The following is a 12,249-nucleotide window of genomic DNA, read 5'->3' as shown; positions in this document are numbered from 1 at the left end:
GTTCACCGTGTTCAACACCATGCTCATTAAGCTTTATAACTTTATAGTAAGATTTTCCCATCTTCCAGAGCTGCATTTGAAAGAATGGATTTTAAAATTGTGTTCTTAGTGCCTTGAAGTGGGCTATGTGGTGTGCTCTTCCAAGCGCGGGCAGCGCCCATAGAATTTCCTTAATAAACCAAACTTAAAATGGTTACTTCTGAGATAATTTGTCTCTGTAAAACCTGCCAAATGTGTATTGGCTTCCACCGCATCCTCTAATGGTACCAGATAAAAGGTCTTTGGTTTAGAGTCTGAGGTGCTCACGGATAACATTATGTTCTGCATGCATCACAAACTGACTTGACTGAGAACGGGGATTTAAGGAAAAGCTTCCTTTTCACCCATTTCTCTAAACTGATCTTTGTATAATAGCAATTAACTTTTAAAGACAACTCAGAGTGAAGTGAGAGCTTACCTCACCAGATTTCTTCTTACAGTTACATATTAACGTTTTTGGCTGGGGTAGCGTTACACGCCCTTGTCAGCACTGGCATTTCTTTTTTTTTTTTTTAAGCTGGAGTAACCTGAATGGGTTTCTTGGGTTACCGTGCAATCATTTGGCTGCGTTGTTTCCCTCCGTGGCCATGCATGCATTCAGGGTGTGGAGTGGAACACAGAACTGCTTCCCTTGCTGGACTGGTGATCTGGTGCTGCTGCTGCAGGTGGCCTTCCTGCCTTCTGCCTTCCCTGCGGAGTAGGGCAGGAGGAGCTTCTCGGTGGCTGGAGAAATGGAAGTGTGCGGGTGCCAGCTGTCTGGAAACAGAGGAGATCTGGAGTGTCCTTGTCTGCCTAAGGCATAAGTGCTAAGGCATAAGTGCTGCCTTGCGGGGTGGTCTGCAGGCACCCAGCCTCTATCAGGCTAGTGTTGCTGCGAGGCCATCTGCTGCCTGTGGGATTTCTGTTTTAGCTTCTGCTCAGGACATGCAGGTGGGCAGCTGCTGCAGCATGGTGTTTTTCTGAAGCAATGGACGGGGTGCAGGACCCAGAGCTGTTTGCCTCCTTTCTCTGCCTGCAGTGCCTGCAGCATATGTGTGTCAATGTGAGCAGCCCTGTGTGCCTGAGCTGTCCTATGATCAGTCTCAAGACCTGCTAGGGCTCTGTCCTATTGCGGCCTGTGGCACTGTTCTGCCTTCCTGCCCTGCTGCAGCCTGGAGCGCACCTTACCTGCTCCTCACAGCCTGTCTGCTCCTGTCCTGCTGCCCTCATACAGCAGCAGGGCAGCAGCTTTTCATGTCCCCAGCTGATGCCAGCTTTGCCATGAGCTTATGGCAAATACCTTGAAACAGCATGACTTTCATTGGGCAGGAAAGGCAGGAAAGCTGTGGTGTGTGCTGTGAATCACTCCATGGCTTGCAGGTGAAGTTTTAGGATGACCTTCTCTTAAAAGTCTCTGACTAAAATGCTGTTTGAGTTTTCCTTCAGAACTGGCTGCATTAATGATGAGAAACTGATGAGAAGGCCAAGTTAATTTTGATCAAAGTGTCAAGTCAGAATGTATCCTTCACACAAGATGCGCTTGCATAGAGAAATGCAGAATCAGATATGCAAGCTGTCTTTCAGTCAGCAGAGCTGAAGATACCCTGGAATGGGGAGCATTCAGAACGCATGCTTTTTATGTTTGCAAACAGTTCAACCAAACCAAATCTTTTGATATTTTTGGAACAGATAATTTCTCCCACACAAAGTGTATGCGTACTTGGTATGCTAGAGGAAAGCTTACTTCAGAGTCTGTCAGCTCCTGATATTTGTAGCCACCATTAGTTGAACTGAACTCATTAAATAGACCGAGGACAACTGCCTTTTTGACAAGGATATGCTTCCTGGCACTATTAAAGTTTTCACTTCCAAGTGACTTGCTGCAAGCAAATAGAATAGCCCACCTGTAGAATACACAGTATATAGCTACTGTATATTGACTGACATAGTCATATTAACTGATACAGTCATATATTTAGAGTTTGTGGAGGTTTGTGATACTGTGAGCGATGCAGAGGTGATGAATGGAGATTGCTTATTGTCTTTCGCCACAAAAGCTGCAAATGTCAAGCTGGTGAAAGCTACTTCCAAAATAAAAGGTCTAGCTTCTTTTTTCTACTGCTTCAGTTTCTATTAATTTTATGACTTGGACTAATAATATTATGACTGATTTTTCAATTATTTGTTTAAAAATACTTAATCTAAAATGTCTAATATTTAATACATTTATTTTTCTTCTTATGTTTAGATCTGCCCTGATTAAGAAAACGATCTCCTGTCTGGCTGCAGAAGAGATGACCTGGAGAATCAAATCCTGCAGTGTGCTAACCTGTGCCATTCTGGGAAATAAGGGATATCTCCTCCCATGTGGTGCAGCACCTGTGAGGATACAGCTGCCCTGAGGTCAGCCTGGTTCTGCTGTGAGGACACAGCAGTGAAATGGAGGTGTAAAATACCCACACTCTGGATGGACTCTGGAGTGAGGTGTGCTCTGCATGCATAGACTGGTACTGGCAGCCTGCAGCTCTGCAGCACTGGGATGCACGCTAGCCTTTCAGCTGTTCAGCTCTCACTTGGATGCAGCCTCTGCCTGGACATATCCAGAGCCAGCACTGTGAGCCTGAGACCTCAGCTGAACGGTGTTCTGCTCCTCCTGCGTTAGCTCAACATCACAAGGCAGTGCTTCCAAAGTCATTTGTCGTTTGAGCTGTGCTGTGTGACAGTGAGTGTACCATGATTATTTTAGTGAAGAAGTACTGACGGGTGTTTTTGTTCTTTTTTTGGGAGGGAACTGTTTCAAATGAGGATGGCATCTCAATAATCTGTAGTATTTAGAATTAAAGTTTGGAGTTGATATTACAGGTTTCTTTAAGCTCATTCCCCAGATAAGATAGAAAAGAATGTTTGCAGATCTCTTTACTGTCCTGTCACTTGCAAGCAAGAGATCCACCTCTTGAGATGATTACACAGTAAGATACATGTTCAGAAATCCTTCCCTGTAATTTTCACAGATTTTTTTTCCCCTACTGTTCTTGCCCAAAATGCTAGTTCTATATGCAGGCGCTTGTGTTGTTCTGCAGAAGCTCCCTGCCAGGCTCAGCAAGCCCTTTTCTGCCTCAGTGGGTGAGCCCAGAGCCACCTGCACTGGGCAGGGCTCCCAGCTCCAGTGGCTGTTTTCTGTAGCTGCCTGGGGCCTTCTGGTCACTTACAGATTTAATTGCAGCTTGTTCTGAGTAGTTTCTGAGTAAAAATGTGAGATTTACTGACTGCTCAACTCTACCATGCTGCGCTGAGCAACAAGAGGGAGGCACGGATCTCTCTGTGACTGCTGATGGTAGATCAGAGTTGCTGAAACCCCTTTATTTTTAGATGGAGAGTTGCTTTGTAATATTTCAGTGCAGGGGATGATTTACTTGCTTCCTTCCGCTTCCTGTCCTTAAACAACTGTTCTTACTTCTAGCTACTTGAATTTGATGCTTTAAATAAGAGATTTTTTCTTAAAAAGTGGTTGCCTGTGTTCTTGAGGATGATAAAATAGAAACCAATGTCAAGCAGCTGGCCTTCCTGCTGACTGCATGGTGTAGGGTTGAAACCAGAAGGGGCAAGGAGCAAGTTCAGGAAAATGAAATATTCAAAAAGTGTTCAGTTTGCTGCAAGTAATAATGGTGGAGCAGTATGAAGTGATTTAAAATTAGATGACAGAAATATTGGAGGAAATAGCCAGTGTAGTATAACTTAAATAAAAGAAGACAAATCTTTTATAACTCAAAGTATTTTTAATATAAATGTGAATTGTTAGCCAGCCTGCTGGGGGTTGCTTAATTTGCTTCTCAGTCACTACAGAGATGAAATATAACTGCTAGTCCATTATTAGCCTGTGATTACCTAAGTGAACCTGATCTTTATCTGTGTTCAGAATTAGTTACAGAAGTAAAAAGCCTACGCCTGCTTTACATCTCTGCCTGTGCCCATTTTATCTGTTACTTTTCCCTCTTTTTGGCCCCGCTAAGCCTTCTTCTTGGTCTCACACCCCAAGGCTCCTGAGGAGGCTTATGGATCTGGCATTGTGTTTCCCCCAGCATCACTGTGTCCCTGCAGCTCCTGTCCTTGGGAGCTGCTCTGTGTGGTGCCTGCTGTGACCAGCATCTTGTCCTGGTTTCCTGGGTTTGGTAAACATTATATAGGATCTGTTAGTGAAGTCGTTGCTAAAACACTCAGATCCTGACAGAAAACATGAAGCCTAGTGATAATCAGACATCAATTACATCAATTCACACCCGGCTGCAAAGCCTTTGCTCTCCAAGAGCAGCCACTGCCTACGTGAATCAGTTTGAGCTCTTTTGGTTTGCAAAAAATGCAGTCAGATTGCCCAGGCAGCTGACACTGACCTCACTGGAGAAGCTGAACTGTGCTGTCATCTGGAAACCAGACCTCCTCCTCCATCACATTCATAGTCCAAAGCAGTGCTGAGTGGGTGTAAGAGAACAGCCCTGCGCTACTGCTGTGTTGGGGTGTTCTGTGTGCTGCAGTTGGTTAGGGGACTGTGTTTTGGGTCTGAAGATAATTGGTGGGTGGGCGTGTTGCTCACAGGGCTTTGGGTTGACAGCCCAATAAAATAATCTGTGGCTTCAGTGCCGTCAAATATGTGCAGTGTTTCTTTCCCGTTTCTGCACATCTACTTAAATCCTGTAGCAGTAAATAACTGGCACGTGCTCAGAATATATATGCCTTTAGCATTTTATATACATATGTTATTACATTCATTAATATATAATGGAAAAAAAAGACGTTTCCAGTAATAGGCTTTTCATTGTTTAGCCAGTAAAATGGAAGAGTTATGATTTATGCTTCTCTGTCCTGACTGGATACACTAAGAAATGGAAATAATGATGGGGCTGTGGCTCAAACATGGGGTTTCACAGTCAGAAGGGCCTGGCTGTTGCTCAGACTTTTTTGACCTCCAGGAAGTCACTATTAACCTCTTAACTTCCACATTGCTGCCTGCACAGTGTGACTGTTAGTGCAGGGGGACTGCTGGGGGCTTTGAAGCAAGGAAGACTTTGGGAAAATTCGTAGTTCATCAAAGCATCATGCATTGCAGTCCTTTGGTGGACAAATATCTCCTGCATTAAATTGTACAATATGAATGATCTTCTTGAGGCCTGCAGATATATGCCTTCTCATACCCCTTCCTTTGCCCCCAAAAGAAAGCTGCTAGTTATGGTGATTCAAGCAAGGACCGGTAGTTAATTTTAATTTTTCCTTTTTTTCCCTTCCTAGGATGCAGGGGCTGTAATCCAGGATGAATGAATGTTACTATGATAAGAGCATGGACTTCTTTTATAATAGGACAAACACTCACACAGCAGATGAGTGGACAGGGCCACCACTGATTGGTGTTCTGTGTTTTGGGACATTTTTTTGCCTCTTCATTTTCATTTCGAATTCACTGGTCATAGCAGCTGTGGTCAAGAACAAGAGGTTTCATTTTCCATTTTACTATCTGTTGGCCAATTTAGCTGCTGCAGACTTTTTTGCTGGGATTGCTTATGTCTTCTTGATGTTCCACACTGGTCCTGTGTCTAAGACATTAACTGTTAACCGCTGGTTTCTGCGTCAGGGTCTTCTGGACACGAGCCTGACGGCTTCCCTGGTGAATCTCCTCGTCATAGCAGTTGAGCGGCACATGTCAATCATGCGGATGAAGATCCATAGTAATCTCACGAAGAAGAGAGTCACCTTCTTAATTATATCTATTTGGGCCATTGCCATTTTCATGGGTGCTGTTCCTACCTTGGGTTGGAACTGCCTCTGTGACATTTCTGCCTGCTCTTCCCTGGCACCTATTTACAGTAGAAGTTACTTGGTGTTCTGGAGTGTCCTAAACCTTGTTGTTTTCTTCATTATGGTGGTGGTGTACATAAGAATCTACATGTATGTCCAGCGGAAAACTAATGTCTTGTCATCGCACACTAGTGGATCTATTAGCCGCAGGAGGACCCCTGTGAAGCTTATGAAGACCGTCATGACTCTTTTAGGTAAGAGGCTGCCAACCAGGTAGCCAATCATGTGTACAAACAAAATGAAAACTCACTAAAGCCCTGAAGTTCGTTAGCCTTCTGTCCAACTTGAACTGTGAAATAAATGTTGCTTGAAACAGCAGCTTGAGGTACACAACCAGTCAATTCTTAGAAAATAAGCATCTCTGTTTGGTAAATGCTCAGGCTGCTTGGTTGTAGGCAGCTTTTTACAAAATACAAATTATACATTCTTTGTTGGTGGGAAGAGTGAGTTGTAACATAGCTGTGGAGGAAGGCTTAGGAAGAATCACCGCTACCCAGAAAAATACTTTCCAAAAGATGTTCTTCTATATCTGCACAACGTCCTGAATCCTTTTGGCTGTTTCCCAAGTTCACTAGCTATTCTACTTGCAAATGCACCTTCCCTGGGGATAGAAAAGGATGCTTGGTGGATCTGTGATTTTTTTTCTCCTGCCAGAGACTAGTTTTGTAAGAGGAAGATTCACCTTCATCTTGAGATTTTACTTAGATTCTGCCCTGAAGATGCTCTGGATAGTTAAGCAGCTCAGTTTACTGCAGCTCGTTGTGATGCAGCTGCTTTTCAAATTAATTAGAGGGGCCCAGAGTGGATGGCTGTTTTGTTGGAAGAAAATGCTGGCTGGTGTGGTGAATTTTACCAAGGAAGACTTCAATCTGAATGGGATGTTATGTAAAAGACAGACTTCACTTAAGTATGGCTTGTGCAGCTCACTGCGGTGGAACTGGGCTGCCACTGGCTCAGGTGATGGGGACTCTGAGGCCATGAATATGGCTTTACTTCTGATGTTGTATGAGCCAGTGCAGGACAGATGGAGATTTGGGGGAAGCTGGTGTTCCTATGTACATGGGGCACAGCTATGTGCTGTACAGTGGTACTGTACTTGCATCTAGCTTAGCTGTGCTCCTTCAGGAACAGTAGTAGAGATGTTTCTGGAACTGAGGAAGTTTCACCCAGACCTTCTGCTGTGCTTTGTACTGCAAGCAGCTGGCTACTCTGCCATCTCCCTTTTGCCTCAACAAACCTCAGTTATGCCAGTCTTTTCCATTTTTGAGGTCAGATGTGTGGACAAGAAATCCTTAAGATAAAGAAGGAAAGCAGAGATTTATTCGTAATCATTCTTTAGTGAAGGCTATTGCTGTAATGTTGTATAAAGCAAAGCTGGACGGGGCTGAGTAAAATCTGGGAATAACTCTGTTAGCTCTTAGTGCTAGTATGTGTTTGCCCAGCAGAGCTAAGAGGTCTTTGTACTGGGAAGAAGGCTATTGAGCTGGTACAGGCAGAGAGAGTGAGCGGTGTGGAGAGCACCTGCAGGATTAAGTCCAAAGACCAGAACAAAGCCCTCTGGGTGTAATTATTTACACTTGTTTCTTGAGGCAGTATGAATCCATTCCTGCTCCTTCTTAGGCATTCAGGAAAGAAATAACCTACTTCAAAGTTCATGTCCTTCCTTTCAAGTTCTTTTTTTCTTTTGCTGGGGATAAGGGGCCTTAGGGTTGATTTCGAGATCAACGTCAGCTTTTTCTTTCTTCCAGAATGGCTCCTAAGCCACCAGATTAAACTATGATTCAGGCAAAGCATCTGGTGGCATAGCTTGCTGGGACAGGTAAATTTAACTTAGAAAGTCTGTGCACTGCTTTGACGCTCGTCATTTTTACATGTCCAATCAGAAGCAAAATCAAAACAGAAATTACCTCCATAAAAGTCAAATGAATACATGTGTCATCTATTCCAAACTCCAGTGTCAGAGGAAATGTTTCTTAGCATTTTCCTTCATACCAATCCTACAAATGTTAGTTCTGTCAGGCTTTTTATAAATGATTATTTCTAGGAATAAGGATTTCTTAGAACAGCTTGAATATGCATTCCTGGCCTAGTCATCCAAGCACACTATGCAAAAGGCATTAGAAACTGGATAGCCATGTTTTCTGGTCTTTCTGATTACCAAAAGAGCCCTCAAGTGACCATTTCTGATGCTTTTAAAGCTATTCTTATTTCCACTGTTGCAACAACATATAGCTGTATGCCACATGTGGATTTGGGGTTTTCAGCTCAAGGCAGTTACTTTCAGTGGTTTGCTCTTAAATGTGTGAAGATGCATTCCAATAAAAGCCTGATATGATATTAGTTAAAAGTAATTCCAGGAAGCTCTGTTGCTGGAAGAAATGTGATGAGAATGACGGTGCTTGCTAACATGCTCTCTTGGCGTCATGGCAGCTTCAGGACAAAATCCTGCTGCCATGCGGTCTGCCTGCTGTTGGCTTACTCTCCTCCCTGGGGAAGGAGGTGGAGGCAAGGCATCACTTCCAAAACACTGCTATCCTCTATGAGTGGAGTTCTCCCTTGGTCCTGCAGTTAGGTGCCAGTGAGCCCTTATTTCAGTTTAACTTTCTGGCTGCATGGTGATCTCAGCTGCAGAGAGTTCTTTGCACCACTCTTTGCATAGCTCTTTCAGAGACCTGGACTGAGGTCCCTGTCATTTCTCCTTTTGCCTTTGGTCCCCAGGTCCAACCTGCTTCCAGGTTAGAAGCAGCAGAAATAGCATTCCTTTGGCATGCCAAACTGTGAGGAGTTACATGATTGGAAATGGGAAACCTAGCAAAAGAGGCTAAAATCCTTAGCTTTGCCTTAGTACTGGCAGAGCGTGCAGCTGTGGCTTAGAGGAAAGGCCCAGGCAGGTGTATGTGATGTCCAGGTGGGGTGTGTGCCACCGCTCATCTGAACTTGGCAGTGACATTCCTGATGAAAAAGCTTCCTTGAGGAAGATGACTTTCAGTTCTAGTAAATACATAGTTTAACCAGTAACATTCTGTTTTAACTTATGTGCACGTGTGGCAAGGACAACTGGAAGTTGCCACGTTGATTGTGGTTGTTTTTTTTTTTTTAATTTTCCTTCTTAGTGTTGGCATGTGGAGAGATTTATGGCAAAGGCTCAGTAGCACTTCCAGGTACACAGGAATTCTTTCATTTTTAAGTATAGATGATACAGTCTACAAGGAAATCCATGTTTGCGAACCAGTGGAAAATCCTCACGTTGACCTTGAGGCCCTGTGATACCTGATCTCCCTTAGTCCGGTGTGAAGTCTCAGAGTAGTTCTGGTTCATGCTGCAGCCAGGATTTGCTTTATGTCACACTCTGAACTTTAGAGTCCCAGAAAAGAAATTGTTTTGGAAGTGTGGCATAATGTCAGGGAGAGGATCTGCTACAGGATGAAAAGACTGCAAAGAAAATCACCAGAGGGACAAAAGAAAGGCTTATATTTATGTTTTACCATGGCTCCCTCTGAAAGGTCTGTGGTTAAAAATAGCTTAATCCTAGAAGGGCTGTAAGTCTCAGTGCCTTGCTTTCACCAGCACCTTGCTGTGAGTAGGATGTGAATGATTTAGGTTGTATCCCTACAGAACAATGTGCTTTTTTTGGGTGGAGTTGAAGTAGGAGCCCCAGTGCTGTCACTGCATTCCTCTCTATCCCTGTCCTTGGTCATGGATAGGATGCAGCCTCCCAGAGTGGGGAATTAAAGTTCTGCATGCTGTGCTCTGATAGCATAGGGCTGTCTGCACCCTCTCCTTACTTTTGCCTTTGCAATATTGATAGGTCTCCTGCTCTGTATCCTGGGAATTCATTGACTTAGGCCACCTGCTGAGCTCAGGATTTGTTTGAAGGAGGGGTTTCTCTGTGACTTCTGTTAAACCTGGCTTTGGGTCTGCTTCTCCTGCTGACTTTCAGGAAAGCAGTGCTGCACTCTGCATGCTTTGGTACTGTGAAAAGAATGTTTTCTGTGCTTGCTCAGGGAAGAGCTTGCTGCCACATTAATTTCTGCATGGAACTGGCATGGTTGCCAACAAGTTCACCAGTGACCCTTGGTGGCCTGCAAAAGCACTGTGTCCGAATACTTGCTGAGCCTCTCATGTAGTCATTCTGGTCTGGGTGGTCTGGTTTCAGTGCTGGCTGCCGTGGGTGGGATTTGCCTTTAGCCCCAGGATGGTAAATCAGTGCAATGTTTGCTCCACTGCAGACTGTAGAACTTATTGTCACCGCTGCTTACTCAGCATGGTGGGGCCAAACCAGTGCATAATGTGGGGACTGACCAGAGAAAGTGCATTGTGGTGGCAGCCTGCTGCTCCTGGTGCCAGTGGTGCTGGAGGAATGTTACTGATGCTGACCATTAACTCTAAACTAACACTATGAAATTGGTACTTAGCATCACAAACATCTTGGCACAGCAGAATAGAAAATGTGTTTTCTGAAGGAGTTAGTCTCTTGCCTTTGCATTCTGCATAGTACTTCTAGGAACACAGTAAACTCACTGATTGCACTTCACCTGGATTCCTTTTGAAGCTCTTCAAAAGAAAAGAAATATCTGCAAGAGGATCATTTTGCATCAAGATGTGCACTGTGTTGCCCTGGATACAATGTTCAGTATCCAGTATAACGTATGAGTTAATTTTATATGCTGTTACATGGCTTGCCCTTCAGATGGGTACTGTGCCCACTGAACTCCTGGCTGGGGGCTGTGTGTATTGCTACACAAGCAGGTGCTGCACTGGATGAGTGCTGGATGCCAGAGGTGCTTCTAGGCTGGGTCCTGCAAATAGCTGGGCTGCCCTGGGCTCTGGGCACAGCTCGGGCATGGGAACAATCAGCAGTCTCCTGGAAATGAGCAGGACCAAAATAGCCAAAACAGATCATGAGAATCCCAGGAGAGCTTCTTAGCATGTAGCTGCTATCATCCTTATGTGTTTCATTATTTTTTAAGGCCAAAAAAGGGCTGTTATAAATGATTGGAATTTCCTCAGTATAATATTTGAAGTGTGCTTTCACACACAGTTGTAATTTTCTATTTCAGTATGTCAGGCAGCAATTGTGGCTTGTGCTAAGTTAGCATCACCAGGGCCGTGTTCTCAGTGGGCTCCCAGGCGAGGACCTGGGAGCTGGTGGTGCTGCAGGAAGCAGGCAGAGGTGGGGACATGCTGGGACCCCTCTTGGGGCTGGAAGCCTGTTGGATTGCCATGTCTCATCCTAACCGTAACCCCCCCACCCTACCAGCTTCACCCCCAGGTGGGGACAATCCTGCTGCTCCAGGGCTGGGCTTTTGTCTTCTTGTTTCACCACTCTCATTTTGATTCATCTTCATTAACTCATCTATTAGTTTATTTCTCTATTCTCCCTTACAAGTGGAGGCAGTGGGAAGCGTGGAGTACAAGGGAGAAATGAAGAGAGGACAGCATCTCCACTCAAAGTGCTAGCTGTGATCTTCAGAGGTCTTATTTATCTACCAGATTGGACATTTTGCTATTGTGAGGACCTTTTCCTACTTGTGTTCAGGCTGGGGCTGCCAGCAGCTGGATGCTCTCTCCCTGCAGACTCCTGCAAGTTGTTTGTTCTGGGCCAGGCAGAAAAGCTGTTGTAGATACAGTTTTGCTACTGACAGTGTTTTGTCCTCTCCTTTTTTTGTTTTTATTTTTTGTAAATTTTTGATGAACACATAGCCTTATAAGATGTAAAAAGAAACCCCCTGGCAGTCTGAAGTGTTTTTTGTTTGTTTGTTTGTTTTGCTTGACTTTCTCACTCTCCTTTATTTCTAGGTGCATTTGTTGTCTGCTGGACTCCTGGCCTGGTTGTCTTGCTGCTCGATGGCCTGAACTGCACCAACTGTGGGGTTCAGAATGTGAAAAGGTGGTTTCTTCTCCTGGCCCTGCTGAACTCTGTTATGAATCCAGTAATTTATTCCTATAAAGATGATGAGATGTGGGGTACCATGAAGAGAATGCTTTGCTGCTCCTCTGATGATAGGAACCAGGAGAGACGCTCATCACGAATCCCCTCAACTGTGCTTGGCAGGAGCACGGACACCACAGGGCAGTACATTGAAGATGGCATTATTCAAGGGACAATTTGTGGGAAAGGAGATCTTAGTGAAAACGGCAACTCCTGAGTGATTCAAGAGACTGGCTTGGCTGAGAACCGGAGGGGGAAGGGAGAAGTTTTGTAAGAGCAGATCGACTGACAAAGCTAGTAAACAATATATCCATTTTGTTCCAGAGCCTCAACTCCAGTGTTAACAAAAGTTCTTATAAATAATTGCCTGATGGAAAAACACTTTGTAACGAAAAAAAAACTTCATGCTGCAGTCTTTCTCTCTCGTTTGTTTGTTTGTTTGTTTGTTTTTATTT

General features: G+C 44.4%; 1 protein-coding gene across 1 annotated transcript; it reads left to right on the top strand.

Moving 5' to 3' along the window:
- Positions 1–5,320: 5,320 nt before the first annotated feature.
- Positions 5,321–12,011, top strand: LPAR3 (lysophosphatidic acid receptor 3; the record flags this gene model as incomplete). Its single annotated transcript, XM_079535967.1, has 2 exons — positions 5,321–6,056; positions 11,662–12,011. The coding sequence occupies 2 exons, from the start codon at positions 5,321–5,323 to the stop codon at positions 12,009–12,011; spliced, it is 1,086 nt and encodes a 361-aa protein (XP_079392093.1).
- Between the last annotated feature and the right edge of the window lie 238 nt (positions 12,012–12,249).

This window comes from Tetrao urogallus, assembly GCF_951394365.1.
Source record: "Tetrao urogallus genome assembly, chromosome: 5".
Classification (NCBI taxonomy): Eukaryota; Metazoa; Chordata; class Aves; order Galliformes; family Phasianidae; genus Tetrao; species Tetrao urogallus.
Note: the sequence above shows the minus strand (reverse complement) of the source record. Positions and strands in the feature narration are given on the sequence as shown.